This window comes from Heliconius melpomene, chromosome 7 (genome assembly GCF_056956725.1).
Source record: "Heliconius melpomene rosina isolate 202511_hmr_F chromosome 7, ASM5695672v1, whole genome shotgun sequence".
NCBI classification, from domain to species: domain Eukaryota; kingdom Metazoa; phylum Arthropoda; class Insecta; order Lepidoptera; family Nymphalidae; genus Heliconius; species Heliconius melpomene.
The window spans coordinates 4,410,647-4,426,338 of NC_140395.1; the positions used below are offsets into that span (position 1 = coordinate 4,410,647).

The 15,692-nt window shown below is 33.6% G+C and overlaps 2 protein-coding genes across 7 annotated transcripts in view; one reads left to right on the forward strand and one right to left on the reverse strand.

The window, feature by feature from the left end:
- Nucleotides 1-225: 225 nt before the first annotated feature.
- On the reverse strand, nt 226-8,272 carry Vps53 (vacuolar protein sorting 53). The gene is made up of 12 exons (XM_085188011.1): nt 8,052-8,272; nt 7,690-7,896; nt 7,324-7,542; nt 6,406-6,529; nt 6,069-6,187; nt 5,514-5,681; nt 4,715-4,838; nt 3,965-4,038; nt 3,435-3,569; nt 3,017-3,155; nt 2,262-2,448; nt 226-1,910 (listed from the first exon to the last, which is right to left on the reverse strand). Exons 1-12 carry the CDS (start codon nt 8,175-8,177, stop codon nt 1,118-1,120), a joined length of 2,415 nt encoding a protein of 804 aa, XP_085044137.1. The 5' UTR covers nt 8,178-8,272; the 3' UTR covers nt 226-1,117.
- Nucleotides 8,273-8,848: 576 nt separating this feature from the next.
- The window catches only part of LOC146537419 (uncharacterized), a 36,251-nt gene continuing 29,407 nt past the window's right edge, over nt 8,849-15,692 (forward strand). For 2 of the 6 annotated variants that reach the window (XR_014878130.1, XM_085188135.1), the window contains exon 1: nt 8,850-9,109. Coding sequence is in view for 4 of the 6 variants with exons in the window: in XM_085188135.1 (XP_085044261.1) it covers nt 9,030-9,109 (80 nt within the window). In the remaining 2 variants the exon portion in view is untranslated. Of the gene's footprint in view, nt 9,110-15,692 lie in introns of all 6 variants that reach the window. The other 4 variants (XM_085188137.1, XM_085188138.1, XM_085188136.1 and 1 more) reach the window with 3 other exon arrangements.

Consider the following 15,692-nt stretch of genomic DNA (forward strand, 5'->3'; position numbering starts at 1 on the left):
TGGCCGTTTATATCGCAAAAAACGCAGCAAAACTTGAAATTAAAGCCACTAGTTCAAGTTAAGATAAAAGGGTTCTGGCTAAGCTAAGCTTAAATTTCAAAAAAAGCTCGAGACCTGAAATTTTCGGACGGAACCATCGGTGGGCGAGCCCGACTCGCGCTTGTCCGGTTTTTTAACTTGGGTAGACACACCTTCCTGTGATATTAGATTAATAAAACAAATATGTAATTATTATCAATTTTTATTTATCAATAAATATTTCCAATATATAAAAATATCGCATAACTTATTGCACAAACGATATAAAACGTGGAATGTTGATTTATTAACTAAAATTTATATAAAAATCTCTGAATATTTTAATTACATTATTTATAAATACATCTTCACATATTCAGTTTCAGCACTCAACGACTGGTTCGAAACGAGCGAAACGTGGAAAACGGAGTGTCTTATCTCTAAGTTCTCTTTGCCTACCCTGTAGCGTAATAGCTTAACACTTTATCAAGACATTAGAAAGGAGTGAAGGTAATAGATACAGTCGAAAAATAAACAATGACACATGTATTGACAAAATTTAAACTCATAGTAGTCGAAGATCGTTTCCGCTTATAGCATAATATTATAAAATAAAACTGTTTTTTTTTTTAAATACTTGTAAGAGATCAAATATCTATCAATCATGTTGTATAATTTATTTATTATAATAATATTATTCTTAATACTTAATTATTCTCAATTATACTTTTAAATAGCTGTTATTGATTTAGTGTTATCAGGCTTATAAATAAAAACATGTAACATTTATAATCATACTAAAAAATAATAAACTATTCTTTTTTCTTTAGTTTAAAAAAATATAAACAAAAATATATCCACTTGCTTTCATATAGCATTTTTACTTTTTTTTTAATTTATAAACCTAGCAACACTAATAATTAGATAACAAATAAGCAAAGCATCAAACAAACACTGGCTGGATTAAATGTATCCAATACTATAACACACAATAAAATATTATTTATACTGCAGAAAGTGGGGAATGGAGTGTCTTAACTCTAGATTTTTTCTGCCTACTCAGCTATATGCTGGATTCAACGTAAGGCTGATTTATTTTTTATTTATTAATATCATTATGAGCGGTTTTAGTAATTTCTTTAAATAACACATCTAAAGAACTAAGCTGTGCTTTTGACAACTTCGCCCCTTTCATATCCAAGACCTTATGGAATTCAGCCAAAGTACTTTCCGGTAATAATTGCACAAATTGCGAGACAAAACCCTCTAAATTACCGTCGAGAGGCGCCATTACCAATTTCAAAATCATTTCGGCTTTCGTCATTAATTTTATTACTACTTTAGTGTATGTTGAAGGCGCTTGTCTTTTCACATCTGAACCTATGGAGGGTAGTTCTAATAAAGCTGTTTTTAACATATGAGTATCCAACAATAATTGTTCCGAACCGACAGTCGAAATAGGTTTACATTTATATATATTCTGAATAAACTTGGGTATAAATGAATTAGCAAATCTTATACAGAAATGGGTGAAATATTTTCGTGAAGACGCCAAATTATCTCTTAAATTTGGTACCGTATTTTTTAAGTGCATAATAATTTGTGTGACATAAGAACTTTGGTCACCAACGTTGTCGAAGTTCAACCAAGATATTTTGGTCATAGTTTGTAGAGCTGGTTCGCAAGCCATCTCCAAATCTTGGACGAGGAGTTGGATGCAGTTGCTGATCATCTTATGGAACAGGTCCTGTTCTGGAGCCAGGTCTATCTTGTCTGATAGATTAGGGGAGATTTTTTCTTTTAATTTCTGTTCGAGATGAACAGTTGTTTCGAGACAGTACTCAGAGGTTGTTATTACGCTTGTGATTTTTGCTATTTCTTGTTTTGTGTATCTGTTGAGATAGAAAAGTGTTTGTTTATTTTTATTTTTACATAATATTTTCCCAATTGATTTATTTGAATAGGATTAAAAATAAAGTAAAAGTTTTAGGACTTTAAAGAACTTAATTTATTTTTTCAACTTAAATTTTCAGAAGTGACAATATCTTAAAATAAGTTCAACCATTTGATAAAAAGTCGCGTCATTGCTTGATCATATGTTATTATACATCTAGTCAACGTCCATATATCATTGCCCGACGAAAATCATCAATTCTACTATACAACCACAACATGTACAATTGTGCATACATGTTATATATGTGAGTGTGCGTGTGCGTGTGCGTCTACTACGTATACGTCACCTGGGTGCAGCGTCATCCCTCAACAGCGTATGCAGTGAGTGTAGGTTGGACACCAAGGACAACGACCCCACCCCACCGCCACCCGCCCCCGCGCCGCCGCCGCCCGAGCCCCCCGAGCGGGGCAGCGCCGTAGCGAGCACCGTGCTCGCGTACTCGCGGAGGTACTTGCCGAATACGCCGGCTAACTCTGTGGAGTAAACGGATATTATATTATACATATACATTATATTATAAATATATTGTATATATACATTATATTATATATTAAACCTAACTTCACCGTACTATATATGTATATAGTACGGTGAAGTTAGGTTTTCTGAACTTTTGTTGATGGTTCACTCCGTAGGAAAGTTATTAAAATTAAGACAAATCCTAAAATAAAATGTGCGCAGCCGTCTACAGGGTCGAGTGGAAATAACAATTCATTGTGTTTATCACATGACATATTCATAGTACTTTGATTGCAGGAACAATGAGTTAAATTTACGTAGAATAATATAACCTAGCCTGTATGTCTTACTCGAAAAGCAAACTATCCAACACAAAAAAAACCATTAGTTCTTGGCATTGAATAAAACAAGCTTTATGCTTATTTCAGATGTAAATTTATAAATAATTTTGTATAAAGTAACATGTAAATAAAGTACAAACAAGCAAGAACTTAATAATTGTATTCAGAATGAAAAATTATTTTATAAAGTAATCAAAACTCTAAATATAAAATAATGAACTATTATAATCAACAATCTTACCGAGCATGGCCTCCCCGGTGGACAACGTGGCGCACTGCGCCAAGCACTTCTTGTAGAAGAGGAAGAGGTCCGCGCAGCTTGACATGACGGCGCCCGCGCCGCTGCCCACGCCGCCGCCCGGCTCCAGGGTTTTAGCGTCCTGCTCGTTAACCACAAAACATAAATTAACGTACACACACGCACACATGCACGCACGGACGCACAAACGCACGCACGCACACACATTTTGTTACTATCAATCAAACAAACTTTTTATTTATCTAATATTAGAATAATCATATAGATATATGACCTATGTACCTCTCCCTAATCCTATTATTACCTTGTCCATATAATATTACTACTTGAATGAACATATGAATAAAACTACTATCTGTATACACAGGTATATATCCACATAAAACCAACCACATAGTACCTGTATAAACCTGTCCATGAGCGCGCGCAGGTTGGTGTCGAGGCTGGTGATGTAGAGCGACAGGTGCGGCTCGAAGCACGCGCCGATGACCCCCACCCACGGGGACGGGCTCGTCCCCGTCCCTGACACGTCTAACTGAACAAATAACACATACATTATATAGATAGATTATTTATAGATATATGAATAAAATCTTTGTGCCCCTTTTTAAGAAAATTACGAGGATTGATTTAATACAGTTATAGTTTATATAGAGAAGATGTGCATAATGCAATTTTTTGTTGTTATTCTTTTTTAGCTTTACGCTATATTCATCACATAGATTAGCCATAGGGAACCTAGTATTAAAATGCTTCATTCCCATTAAGACATATCCTTTCCCGATTTTTCACTGAATCTTGGAGGCATTGCATGTTTAGTGGCGGTACTCAACGCCGCTCTCTGTCTGGACACCAGAACGAAAAAATAAAAATATTGAATACTTATTTTTCCCGAGTGACAATCGAAAGTATTATAACAACTGCACCTACCTCCTTTTCATCGTCATCCAAAGATGGTAGCTTTTCCGTTGTACCATCAGTGCTTTCTGCACCTAACTCTGTTCCTAAAATAAACGTAAACATGTTATACAACATTACTCATGTACAAATACTTTTATACTAATGTTTCAAACGTAAAGAGTGTTTAAGTGTTTGGTTAAAGAATTATTGGTTGAAGAGTTCATCTTAAGAATTATTGATTCGAAGGTAAAATCAAGTCTATTTATCGAGGAAGGCTATAGAAAATATTCCATGACCTTACCGTTTCAATATAAACCGCTGCCACTGCGACATTAGAGTTACACGAACACTAAGAATGTCTCAGGTTCATACATAACTGTTAGTTAAATTATAGTGAGAGAGACATGTGGTATGGTTACATCCTTGTGCATCAAAAATGTGACTCATATGTTAGAATGTGGTTTTTTTAGCTTCACAATGTATCCTGTACATAGCCGGATAAGCAGAGGGAACCTGGGAACCTAGCGTTAAGACAATCCGTTCCCATTAATGCAAATCCCACTTTCAACCGTGTTCTGGAGCCATTGCGTGTTGTGTGGCGAAACTCAACGCCGCGCTTTGCCTCGGTACCAAAGCGAAAAATGTATTTAATATCATATGACATTTATCTGCTTATGTGTTTATTTCCATCCGCCGTCCGATTGTTATTCGGCCTTGAGTTCGGCCACTCAACAAGCAATGCCTCCAGAATGTCTGTTTGTCTGTGTATGTATAACTCACCAACAAATCGCTTATGTAGTAAAAGCTCGAAGTTGTAAGTCTTCTGTATGGCGTACAGCAACAACTTCACGTCCACCTCGTTGCGACGCGCTTGCATTATCTCACTTAGGTTTTGTCTAGTTATCTAGATATATGGAACAAATGATTTATATTAAACTAGCGGACGCGCGCAGCTTCGCTTGCGTGTTGAGGGGTGAATTCTAATAAACCATGAAACATGTGTTCTATGAAATATTTTTAAGAGTCTAAATTTAAATGTTTTTAAAAATCGGTGGCGATTTAAGAATTTTTCCATACAAACTTTCAACCCCTTATTTGCACCCTTAGGGGAAGAATTCTAGAAAACCATGAAACACGTGTTCAATTAAATACTTTTAAGAGTCTAAATTTCAAATTTTATAAGAATCGGTGCCGATTTAATTTTTTTTCCATACAAACTTTCAACCCCTATTTCACGCCTTTAGGATTAAAATTTTTCAAAATCCCTTCTTAGTGGATGTCCAGATTACGAAAGTAAACATCTGTCCAAATTCCACGTTTCTACCATCAGCGGATACGGCTGTGCGTGCGTCTTACCTCAGTCAGTGAGGACAAGTCCTTTTATATATATAGATTAATTTTTCAATGGAATGATTTTTGTTCTTATATCTTCATATAACTTAATTTCCAATTATCGTTTATCTAAAAGATTATGTACTTTAAGAGCTTTTAGTTTAATTAAGTTATGAATTATTTCAAATTTATATTTGATATAAAAGATAAATAATTCATTTAAATCTAACCTTAAATATTAACCTACCTTACAAAACCTCAGCGCAATCCTCTCACTCAACCTCCAAGACGGCGGGAACGTGAGTGCAAGGGAGTCCTCGAACCTTAGTAAATGTTTCTTAAGCCATGCGTAGCGACGCTCAACATGTGACACCCACGCTTGTTCCTCAGAAGAGGAGAATAGGTGTTCGTATTCCTGGTTGAGGGAAATTTTAGCATATAAGACTAGTTTTTACACACAGCTCGAAACTACAACACAATCAATTATGTCATTGACTGATAAACAGCATTGACGTGTGAAAAGTAGTAGTATTAATTATTAAATTATAATGACTTTCATATTATGTTTAAATTTTCTAATCTTAAAAAAATCATATATGGCCGTCATGGCGCAGGCGAGTGACAGTAGACGGGACAGCTATAGGTTAAAATCTCACTCAGTGGAATACAAATAGGCGAAAAGTGGAGGATGTAGTGTTTTAACGCTAGGTTTCATCTGCCTATTCTGCTAAATGCGAGAAACAGCGTGACGCTATAAATAATATGGTCAAGCACATAACACTATCAACTAACAAACACTAACCTGTAACTGCAGAGAAATGAGCCACTTGATCAGATCTTGTTTCACTTTGGGCTCTAATGCGTCGACCACCGCGCACGCTTCACTTAGCGTACGAGGAGATATGTTACTTTTACTACTACCTAAATGTAAGATTTTTAACCATTTAGTATAAATATGAAAATTATTTTTAAATAAAAATATGTAAAAAAAACATAGATATATTTAAAAACTCATTCAGTAGTACTGCTTAATTTTCGCATAACTTTAGTCTACGTGTGATAAATTGAGAAGTTCAGTTTTGTTGTTCAGTTGCAATTGCTTGTTTCATTATAAAACAATGTTATATAAAATATCTCACCAGTAAGAGCCTCTTTAAAGTCGGCGAGTATTTGAGTGGCAAGTTGCGCTCGTATTGAGTGCACTTCCTCACGTAGTGTGTTCAGTTCGCGGATGTCGCGGTACATCTCTAGTTGGTCCAAAACCTGCGGAGGAAAACAAAGTGTTTTTTTTTTTAAATTAAAAACAATAAAAAAATATATTAAAGTCGTCGTGGCGCAGTGGAAGACCCGTGTAATGAATTATTTAATATTTTCTTGCTTTGGTAACAAGACAAAGAGCGGCCTTGATTGCCGCCATTCAATATTATGCAATGCCTTGAAAATTCGGCGGAAAATGGGTAACAGAGTGTCAGTAACACTCTGTACTCTGATCTCTGATATGTATGGGATACAGTGTGAAGCTGAGTATATATAAAGGCCTTATTTGGACACAGTGAGAAACCGTTAAGTGTAAATGTAATGGCACAACTTTTGTGTTAACTTTAAGAATTTATTTTGTTCAGAACTGTACCATAAACAAAGTAGTTTGATCTCCACTTGATAATAATTTTCTCTACATTTCCTGCTATGTTGGATTATGATGCTTATATAAATAACAGATTACTGTAGAATATTCTGGATCGTTATTGGGTAAAACTCAATTTCAAAATATGTTTCATTCTAATACATTTCTGCAAGCACTTATGAATCCTTGCATAAAGCTACCACCAGTTCAAAGGCTGTTCTGCTGTGTAAAGTCGGCAAGAATCTTAACTGTTGTTCTTTCCAATATTGAGGTTACATTATAATAATATAATGGCACCTATTCTGCATTAAACTTAAATGAGCTTAATGAATTTTTTTATCCTTTAATATTCTTAGATAGTGTAAAATGCTTGTTTAATTGATATAGATTTTACAGAAATCTCAAAATTTCTGCTGTGTCAATTAATTCTTACCTCCATAATAGCCTGCAATGGCAACACTAGTTCCTTATACTGTCTTTTCTCAGCCAAAGTTCTCAAAGATGCTGCACCTCCAGCCAACATGTGTAAGTGGTTTAATGCTGTAATTGCAGCAGTTAGATTCCACTTGGCGCAGTCCAGTTGCTTTATCTCCGCAGTTATCTCTCTTACCATACTTTCACTTCTTTCTGCTTTTTTGTTTATATCTGCGACCTGTAAGATATAAATTAATCATTTTGTAATGGACATTATTTTGGGAAAAAATATTGCTATATAATAGTTGTGTAAGTTGAACACTTACACAAGTATACTTAAGTATGCAAAAAAAATTATTCTTAATGTAAATAATACTTGAAATACCTGTAAAGCCAATTCAGTTATACACTGCTGAGCATCTAAAAGAGCCTGGTGTCCAGCAACCCTCTGGTCATGCTGAGCTCGGACCAGCCGTCTTATATCATGTTGTACACTTGCTAAACGAAATTCACATCGAGCTGCCGCTGATTCAACGCCCGATAGAGATTGCTCAGTTGGAAATACTCTATTTATGTAGGCTACTGCGTCGAACTACAACAAAATAGGAATAATTTTATTATTTCTGTGTAGAACATAGTACTGACGACATATTATTAAGTGTTTATTTGTTAAATTAAAAGTCAATTTAGTTATGTAAAATAAGTAACTAAGAACATAAAAAAAGATATGGAAATGTTTTAACTAACTTCATCGCTATCAAACTGTTCAGTTCCTCCCATTAATTCTTCGATTCGGCTGATCACCGAGCCGGGCAGATTTAACTGCACCTCGGGACCACTGTCCTTGTCTTCCAACACATCATTTGAATCCATTTTTAATAGAAAAAGAAATATTTATGTTTTAAAATAGCATAATGTACTGTAAAAATGCAACTCAACTCAGTTGTGAAAATGTCAAATTCAATGTCATCGGTGACAATATTTGTCAATGTCAATATAAAAAAAAAGGATACCGTATCTTAAAACACAGTAAATATCGTCATTTAAAAATTCTGCAATGATGCATTTACATAAAAAGTTTAAAAAGAATTTTAATTATTCTAGTACTCTGAAATATAGATAAATCTATTGCCTAACTTGGGGAGTCAGTCAGTCAGCTAGTTAGCCAGCCTAACTTAGCACATTAGACTTGTCAATCTATCCTCTCAATTTCAAAGGCCATATTTTTGAGCTAGCCAAGAAAGGAACCCATCCTTTCTTTCATAACAAGAAGGTAGTTAGTTAAAACTTAAATATTTTTTAAAATATATTTAGAATCGTAAAAATAAATATTTTAGCCATTCATTTAGCACAAAAATTAATACATCATTTATTATTTTATATAAGTAAAGTAACAACGTGTGTGTTATTTGTAACGTTAACTATTATATTACAAGAAATACAACAAGAAATAAAATGTTATAATCACAATTTATTTAACAACTGCAAATTTATTACGGTACAATTATCTGATACAAAACGACATGGTCGTCTCACTCTTCGAGCGCTTTTGTTTTCTTTTCACTTTTCAGTTTTTTCCACGCGCCGTCGCGTGTTGACGGTTGTCGGTATTCACTTGTAGTGTATAAGATGAGCGGCCGCGACCTCTCTCCGATATAATCCTGTGATAATAATTAGTTCTCATTGTTATTTGTTATATTGTCGTGCAGTGCACTGTGTGGTGTGATGGCTCGACTCACGGAGGAGATGGTGATCGCTAGATCTAAACAGTCCGACCTGTCTGCCATAAAGAAACTCAACTGCTGGTAAGTTTACGGAAGAGTAAATAAGCATTAGGCAGTCGTGCCGCAGTGGCACAACGCCGTAAGTGACTGTAAACGCGACGGCTGTGAATTCTACTCCGGTAATGAAACAAGGCGCGGCGTTGAGTTCCACTACTCAACATCTTCAAAAGTTCTGCGAAAAGAGGGTAGCGAAGTGTCTTAACACAAGATTTCCTCTGCTCTACCCATTATGTGCGTTATACAGCGTGAAGCTGTAAAAAGCATTAAGTAATTCAGGGTACCCCAAGCTGGGACTAAGTATCGTTCCGCCTCTAACCTAGCGTTCGTTCACCCTGCTTACTGCTTTTCCCCATCTTAAATTGTGACTGAGAAAACACTTGACCAAAAACGGATATAAGAATGACTGTATTACATTAGTTTTGCTGTTTGAACAACTTTCGTAAGGTTGTGATGATGTAAATAATCGTTTACGACATTAGCTATGTTGAATTATCTTTGTTGACCCTTGAAACTTATTGTTCATTAATGATGTATTAACTGTTGGTTCTGATATTTGAATCAATAAAACAGTAATAATAAAAATTAAAATACATTTCGATGAAAGAGTAATATATTTTAAATAAAATATACAAACTAGGCAAAACTAACATAAACATCATAAATATAAGTAGTCTGTTATAATATTTTTTCTCTAACCTTTCAAATTCTAAGTAAATTACAAAATAGTGTATAAGTAACTGTAAATAGATTTGTTTGAACAGCTAGTTCACAAGACATGAACAATGGCATACTTGACTTACAGAGTTAAGCAACTATGCCTCTTTTGTTGTTTGAATTATTTCTTATATTAAAACTTAATTTATTAGTAGAAATATATTTATTTTAATTATATTTTATATATTTTATTACAATTGAATGGTCATAAATTAAAATAAAATATTATTTTTATATACTTTTACTTTACTTCTCTAGTATATCAAGAGGGGTGTTTAGTTCCACCACTCAACACACAATATCTTGAAGATTGGCATGTGAATGGGGACTATTCCCCATATTAATATATTAAAACACTATATCCCCTATATTAAGACACTATTGTCTTAATACTATTTTCCTTGGGGTTACAATGTGGAGCTGCTTTTATTGTAAATATCATTAAATCAAACCAAACCAGATGTCCTCAATAGTTTTTTTATAAAGTGAAATGGAAATTATTTTCTCAATAGTTTTTTAATACTTTATAAAGCTAAATAAGTATTAGAAAGTTGCTTGTTTCATCCATTATAATTATGATAATAACTTTTAATTTGATATTCTTATGTAAGTTGAAGTTGAATGAGATATTTACAAATTATATTATGTTGTGAATCTTCTTTCACTTCCATATAAATTAAAGCTATAAAACCAATAACTTTGATAGTATACATTTTTGTCTATATTTGTTATGAGATACCAAATATGTTCTTGTTGTTTTTTTTTGTAAGGCACATTAAGTTTCAGAAATACCATATAAATTTTCTGATAATCAATTCTGCACTTTTTTCACTTCCACTTCTGAAGTTTTATATGTAAAATGAGGACATTTTCAGTAGACTTTGAAGTGAACCACTGCAATGTGTATGGAATTATATAAGTTTTTAAACAATATAAATAAGCAATATTATCGCAATGTAAACAATACGCAAGCGTTATCTCAGTGCATGTTATATTTATAGTGACGTGATATACACGCGTCTATGCAACGTTATTAACACGAAAAAAATAACGTTTCTGATAACGAGGCAAAGTGCGGCGTTGTGTTCCGCCATTGAACACGCCTCGAGAATTTGGCAGAATGTGGCGAACGGAAGTCTCTTAAGAGGAACGGAGTGTTTTAACACTAGGTCTCCAGATTCTTTCTGCTTATTCTGCCATGTACGGGATATAGCGTGAAACTAAAAAAGTAACTAGGCAAGGCAACAATAATTCTTGTCGACACGTATTAATGAAAAACTTAAACAAGACAAAGGTATTTAAAATATCCAATATGACTACGAGCATGAATTAATATGTAGGTAATTAATATTGTTTCTTGTATGAGTCGTATGAGTCATACAACGCCTACGCTACTGCTGTAGTGTACTAATACTGCACAGCTTTGCCACGATATAATAGATATCTTGCAAAATATTGTAATTTTGTTTTTTTTTGTGCATGTTCTGGGTTAAGCAGAAAAACATCACATTTTTCTCCATTCTCAGCTTAATAATAGCGTGTTCTTATTGTTTTAAGGCCACGTGATGAATTTTAGTTGGATAGCCTTTTTGGAAGCTATAATCCTACAATTAATAGTATTGAGTTCTTAATGGCGCTGCGCTATGGCGTCCGTGACTTGAATGAAATATTTTCATTTCCCCACACTGATAACAAAACATATTTCTTGAAAGTTGAGCGGAAAATGGAAAAAAGATAGTCGTAACATTCTTCTGTCTCCTGCCTATACCAAATATAGTGTAAAGCTAAGAAAAAAAGTATACTTACTTAAAATTATAAATATTTTTTTTATTAATAATTTTTTGGCCTCAAGTGTAATTTATAAATACATTTAATTTTACTTAAAACACATCTTATAAAAGTTATATGGTTTGTTTCTCATTAATCGACACGTTTTTTTGTGTGGGAGTGACATTATTGTCTAATTCATTACTATTGTTATAAAGATGTTGGTATACTGGCTGGTTGCATAGCCAGAGTTCAACCACCAACCAACCAGAGATGGTTATTTTTTTATAAATTGCGAATGAAAACTAAGAGAAACTCTTAGTAAAAAGTATTGTTATTGATATTCGAAGATTCAAGTAAGTTCAAAATATCTCATGAAATCGAAAATGACACGAGCAAAGTTGCGGGCAGAAATTGCTATTGTAATAAAGTAATAAATTAACTTCTAGGATTCTACTATACCTTTCTTATTGAATCATCGTAAAATACATACATATTTCAGGATAACTCTATTTTATTTGTACGTTGCTCCTACTTTATGCCCCAATATGTCTTGTAGACGTGAAGTATGTTTCAATATCGATTTGTACCCACCTGAGACTCTGAGGAGTCTGAAAACCATAGATAGCACAGGCTTTTAAGGTTATCAGATATCCTTTTTATATACGAGGTTTGATTATTTTATATTTACTGTATATATAGAGTATGTAAGGTAATAATTAATTGTTCTGATTTCTATTGTAAATACTAGAACTCAACATCACATTTTATCATCCTAGACTTTTCTTGTATTTTAATACCTCTATCGATCTTCCAGAAGACATTTTCGATGATATTGGAGGAAAGTCACGTAAAGCATGAGGACCCTCCGGAGGGCGTGTAATCGTGTATGCGTGTAAGAGATTGTTAACAATCGACGAGGCGAAAGAGGTATAGAGAGACCGTAGCGTTAGGTACCTACTCTGTTCTTTTTGGCTAGTGGCTGCTCCGTTAAGGATAATACGTTGCCGACAAAAGGACGTCCTTTACCAAATTTTCCACGAGGGTGTGAATATAAGTAAACAAGGACGAATGGGCTGAAAATAGTTGTTAGTAGAAATAATTACGTTCGTGCTTGTGTGACTTACTGTGTCCACCAATAAAAAGATTGTAAAGGTTCAATAAAGCAGTGCTTTATTCACCAGTTATCGTTTCACTTGTCCACACTGCATACATAACAAAAAAAGAAAAAAATATTTAAGTAAAAAAGTAGAACAAAGCTCCTACGGGCTAAGATATATTTAGAAATTGTCTACAATTAGTAATCAAACTTACGACCACCGTGTGCACTGAGACATTTGTCAACTACTCTGCGATGGTTTTATGTAGGTATTACTTAAATATTTAATACTACTCCGATAGTTCTTGCTCGCGTTCAAGGACAGCAATTATAAACCAGATTCTATACGTTCTGATTCCTTTTTTGGTATTACTACTTGATTAAACGCTGGTAAGTTGACAGTTTATAAATTTATCTATACTAATTAATTATATATTTGTACGACGAATAACATTGTTTCGTCGGTCTTCTTGGGTAGTATAGGCGAAAATTGGAGAAATAACTCCGCTCCTAATTTTATAATGATAAAATATGATGATTTACTTGTGAAAATCAGCTTCACGCTTTATCTTCTTTTTTCTTGATTGGCGGAACTCAACGCCGCGCTTTGCTTCCACACCAGAACGAAAAAATGAAAAGATACTTTTAAATAAATATTTAATTTCCTCAATTATTACGCTTTAGTTAACTTTAGTCTCTACTAATTTAATAATTGTGTCACTGCCATAAATTTGGTTGCTTAACTAATAAAATTCAGTAATTTTGTCACTTACTTAATATAAATGTGTCACGCAAGGCGAGGAAATAAAATAGGTCGTTGACTTTCAAACTACTTGCGAAATGATTGATATTTTAGTATTGGTCCTTTCTAATATATTCGGATTTTGTTTTATTTTAAAAGTGTTAGGCCGCTATGGTACAGAGGGATTGCATCTGAATATTAAAATGATGGAAAGTTCCTTCCCTATTTGATTTCTCTCGAATTGGAGGGAAAATGAGAAAAGTAGAGACTTGACACAAGATTATCACTACCTACCTACACTGCTATATGCGGGGAACAGCGTATAGCTAAAACAGAGTCCGATACGTTGGTTGTGGGTTTGATCCCCGCGCAAAGGAAATACATTTTCCTGCTTTAGTAACTTGCCAATTAATATCACTCAAATGGGAATGAAATTTTAAGAACTGAGTGATTTTTTTTTCTCGCATTACGTGAGCAATGGGTAAAGATAAAAATAATGATGGTACCGATGACAGATTGATTATGTATTTCTCAGGAACCGGAATGCTCAGTGCATGCAAACGTAAACATCGCTACGTATTTAGAAACAAATGAACATGTGATGAATACCTTGTGTTATGGTTATAATTTTGAAATGCATATATCTGATATTATTGAACTTGAATAATATTTAAGTACAATGGTGTACTTAAATATAAATTCTAAGGTCTAATAAAATGACTTTAAAACCCGTGTGCTAAATTCTATAAGTAAATGTATAATGTTATACATCTCCGCCGCATCTCACAAAACTACTGAATGATAAACCTTGGTCTATTCCCTTATTGGTATTGAAAGCCTTAAAAATTAAACATTTAAATGAGATACCAAAATGGCATATATAATATAAAAGTAGTTTTTGCCAAGGCACTTCAACAACTTAAATCTTGTATATACCTACCTACTTTGTTTCATGTAGAATTAGACGTGACACCCACCATACACTGTAACATATGTTCTAAAGGAATTTAATTTCAAGTATACTTTATTCAATTAGGCCTTCGCAAAGCACTTGAGTCAAGTGGAATAAATTTAACATCGAAAGGTCACTGTTATTAGTCCAATACGAGCCTACTACTTCTGCTGAGACGATTCCACTTAAAGCTCAATGGATGTTATTTTTTTTATTGTTTTTTATTTTATTGATAATTCTATACCAAGTCGGTTATGATAGTTACTTTTGCTCAGAATTATCATATGCATATTCTGACACCTGAATCTTACATATTATACAGGAGAACGAAGTGTCTTAACACTAACACAGTTTCCTGTGCCTATCCTGTTTTATGTGGTATTTACATTAACTATTACTCACAAATATTTATTACATAAACCATTTAAATATTGATTTAAAAATTCATGTAAAATGTTGGCTGATTCTGACTTAAAATATAATATACATTACTCTTCTTCTTCTTCTTCTTCATCCTGGAATTAATCCTGGTTATTGCCAGGGTCTGCCTTCCTACTCAACCTACTCCACTTTGCACGGTCTTTTGCGGCGATATACATTACTCTTATTATTAAATTTATATGGTATAATTTCGTTTTCCCTGATTATTTCAACAATATATCAGGAAATATGATGAAGTTAATTAATAAACGTCGTCATAAGTTACACTCATTTTATGAGGCAGGAACACACGTGGGTGGAGTCTACCGACTGACGACTTTAATTTGAAGGTAATATTCTATTCTTAGTAAGTGTGTAGGCGTTTTAATTTGTTTATTATAATTATTTCCAATATTTTTATTACATATAGTATGAAGTGGATAACGAAATCTCAAAACTTAAATGGTATATTTATTTCAATGGATTTTAATTATTCATATTAAAGTTCAATATAGTAACAATCTTTAGTAATAATTGATAATTGTTATTAATAATCGTTGACACTTATTTTTTTTTCTTTGCCTTTTTTTCTATTCTTTTACCATACAATCATACAGCTTAGTCCCGCCACCTGACACGAAATGCCCTTGAAATTGTCGAAATGTGAAGAAAAGAGTGATATGTCACTGCGTTTTATCGCCTGCCTCGCACAATGTTCAATATTTTTTTAAAAAAGTTAATCTATTAGTTATTTTCTTACGTCGTCATTACTATGAGTCACAGAACTTTAGTGTGCCAAATTACGTAGAGCATCGTCAGTGTTATGTAAGAGTGTTGTCGTATCTTTAACATACTAGAGACTCGTTATCAAAGGTTTATTTACTTTTTTTGCTTGGCTTTACGTTAGATA

Bases quoted from the DNA above. Each gene is read 5' to 3' on its own strand.
- Vps53 (XM_085188011.1), bottom strand. From the start codon at position 8,177: ATGGATTCAAATGATGTGTTGGAAGACAAGGACAGTGGTCCCGAGGTG. The intron at 7,543-7,689 runs GTATTTCAAGTA...TATATCTTACAG, and splicing joins TAACTGAATTGGCTTTACAG to GTCGCAGATATAAACAAAAA. The intron at 3,156-3,434 runs GTACTATGTGGT...GTTAACGAGCAG, and splicing joins TCATGGACAGGTTTATACAG to GACGCTAAAACCCTGGAGCC.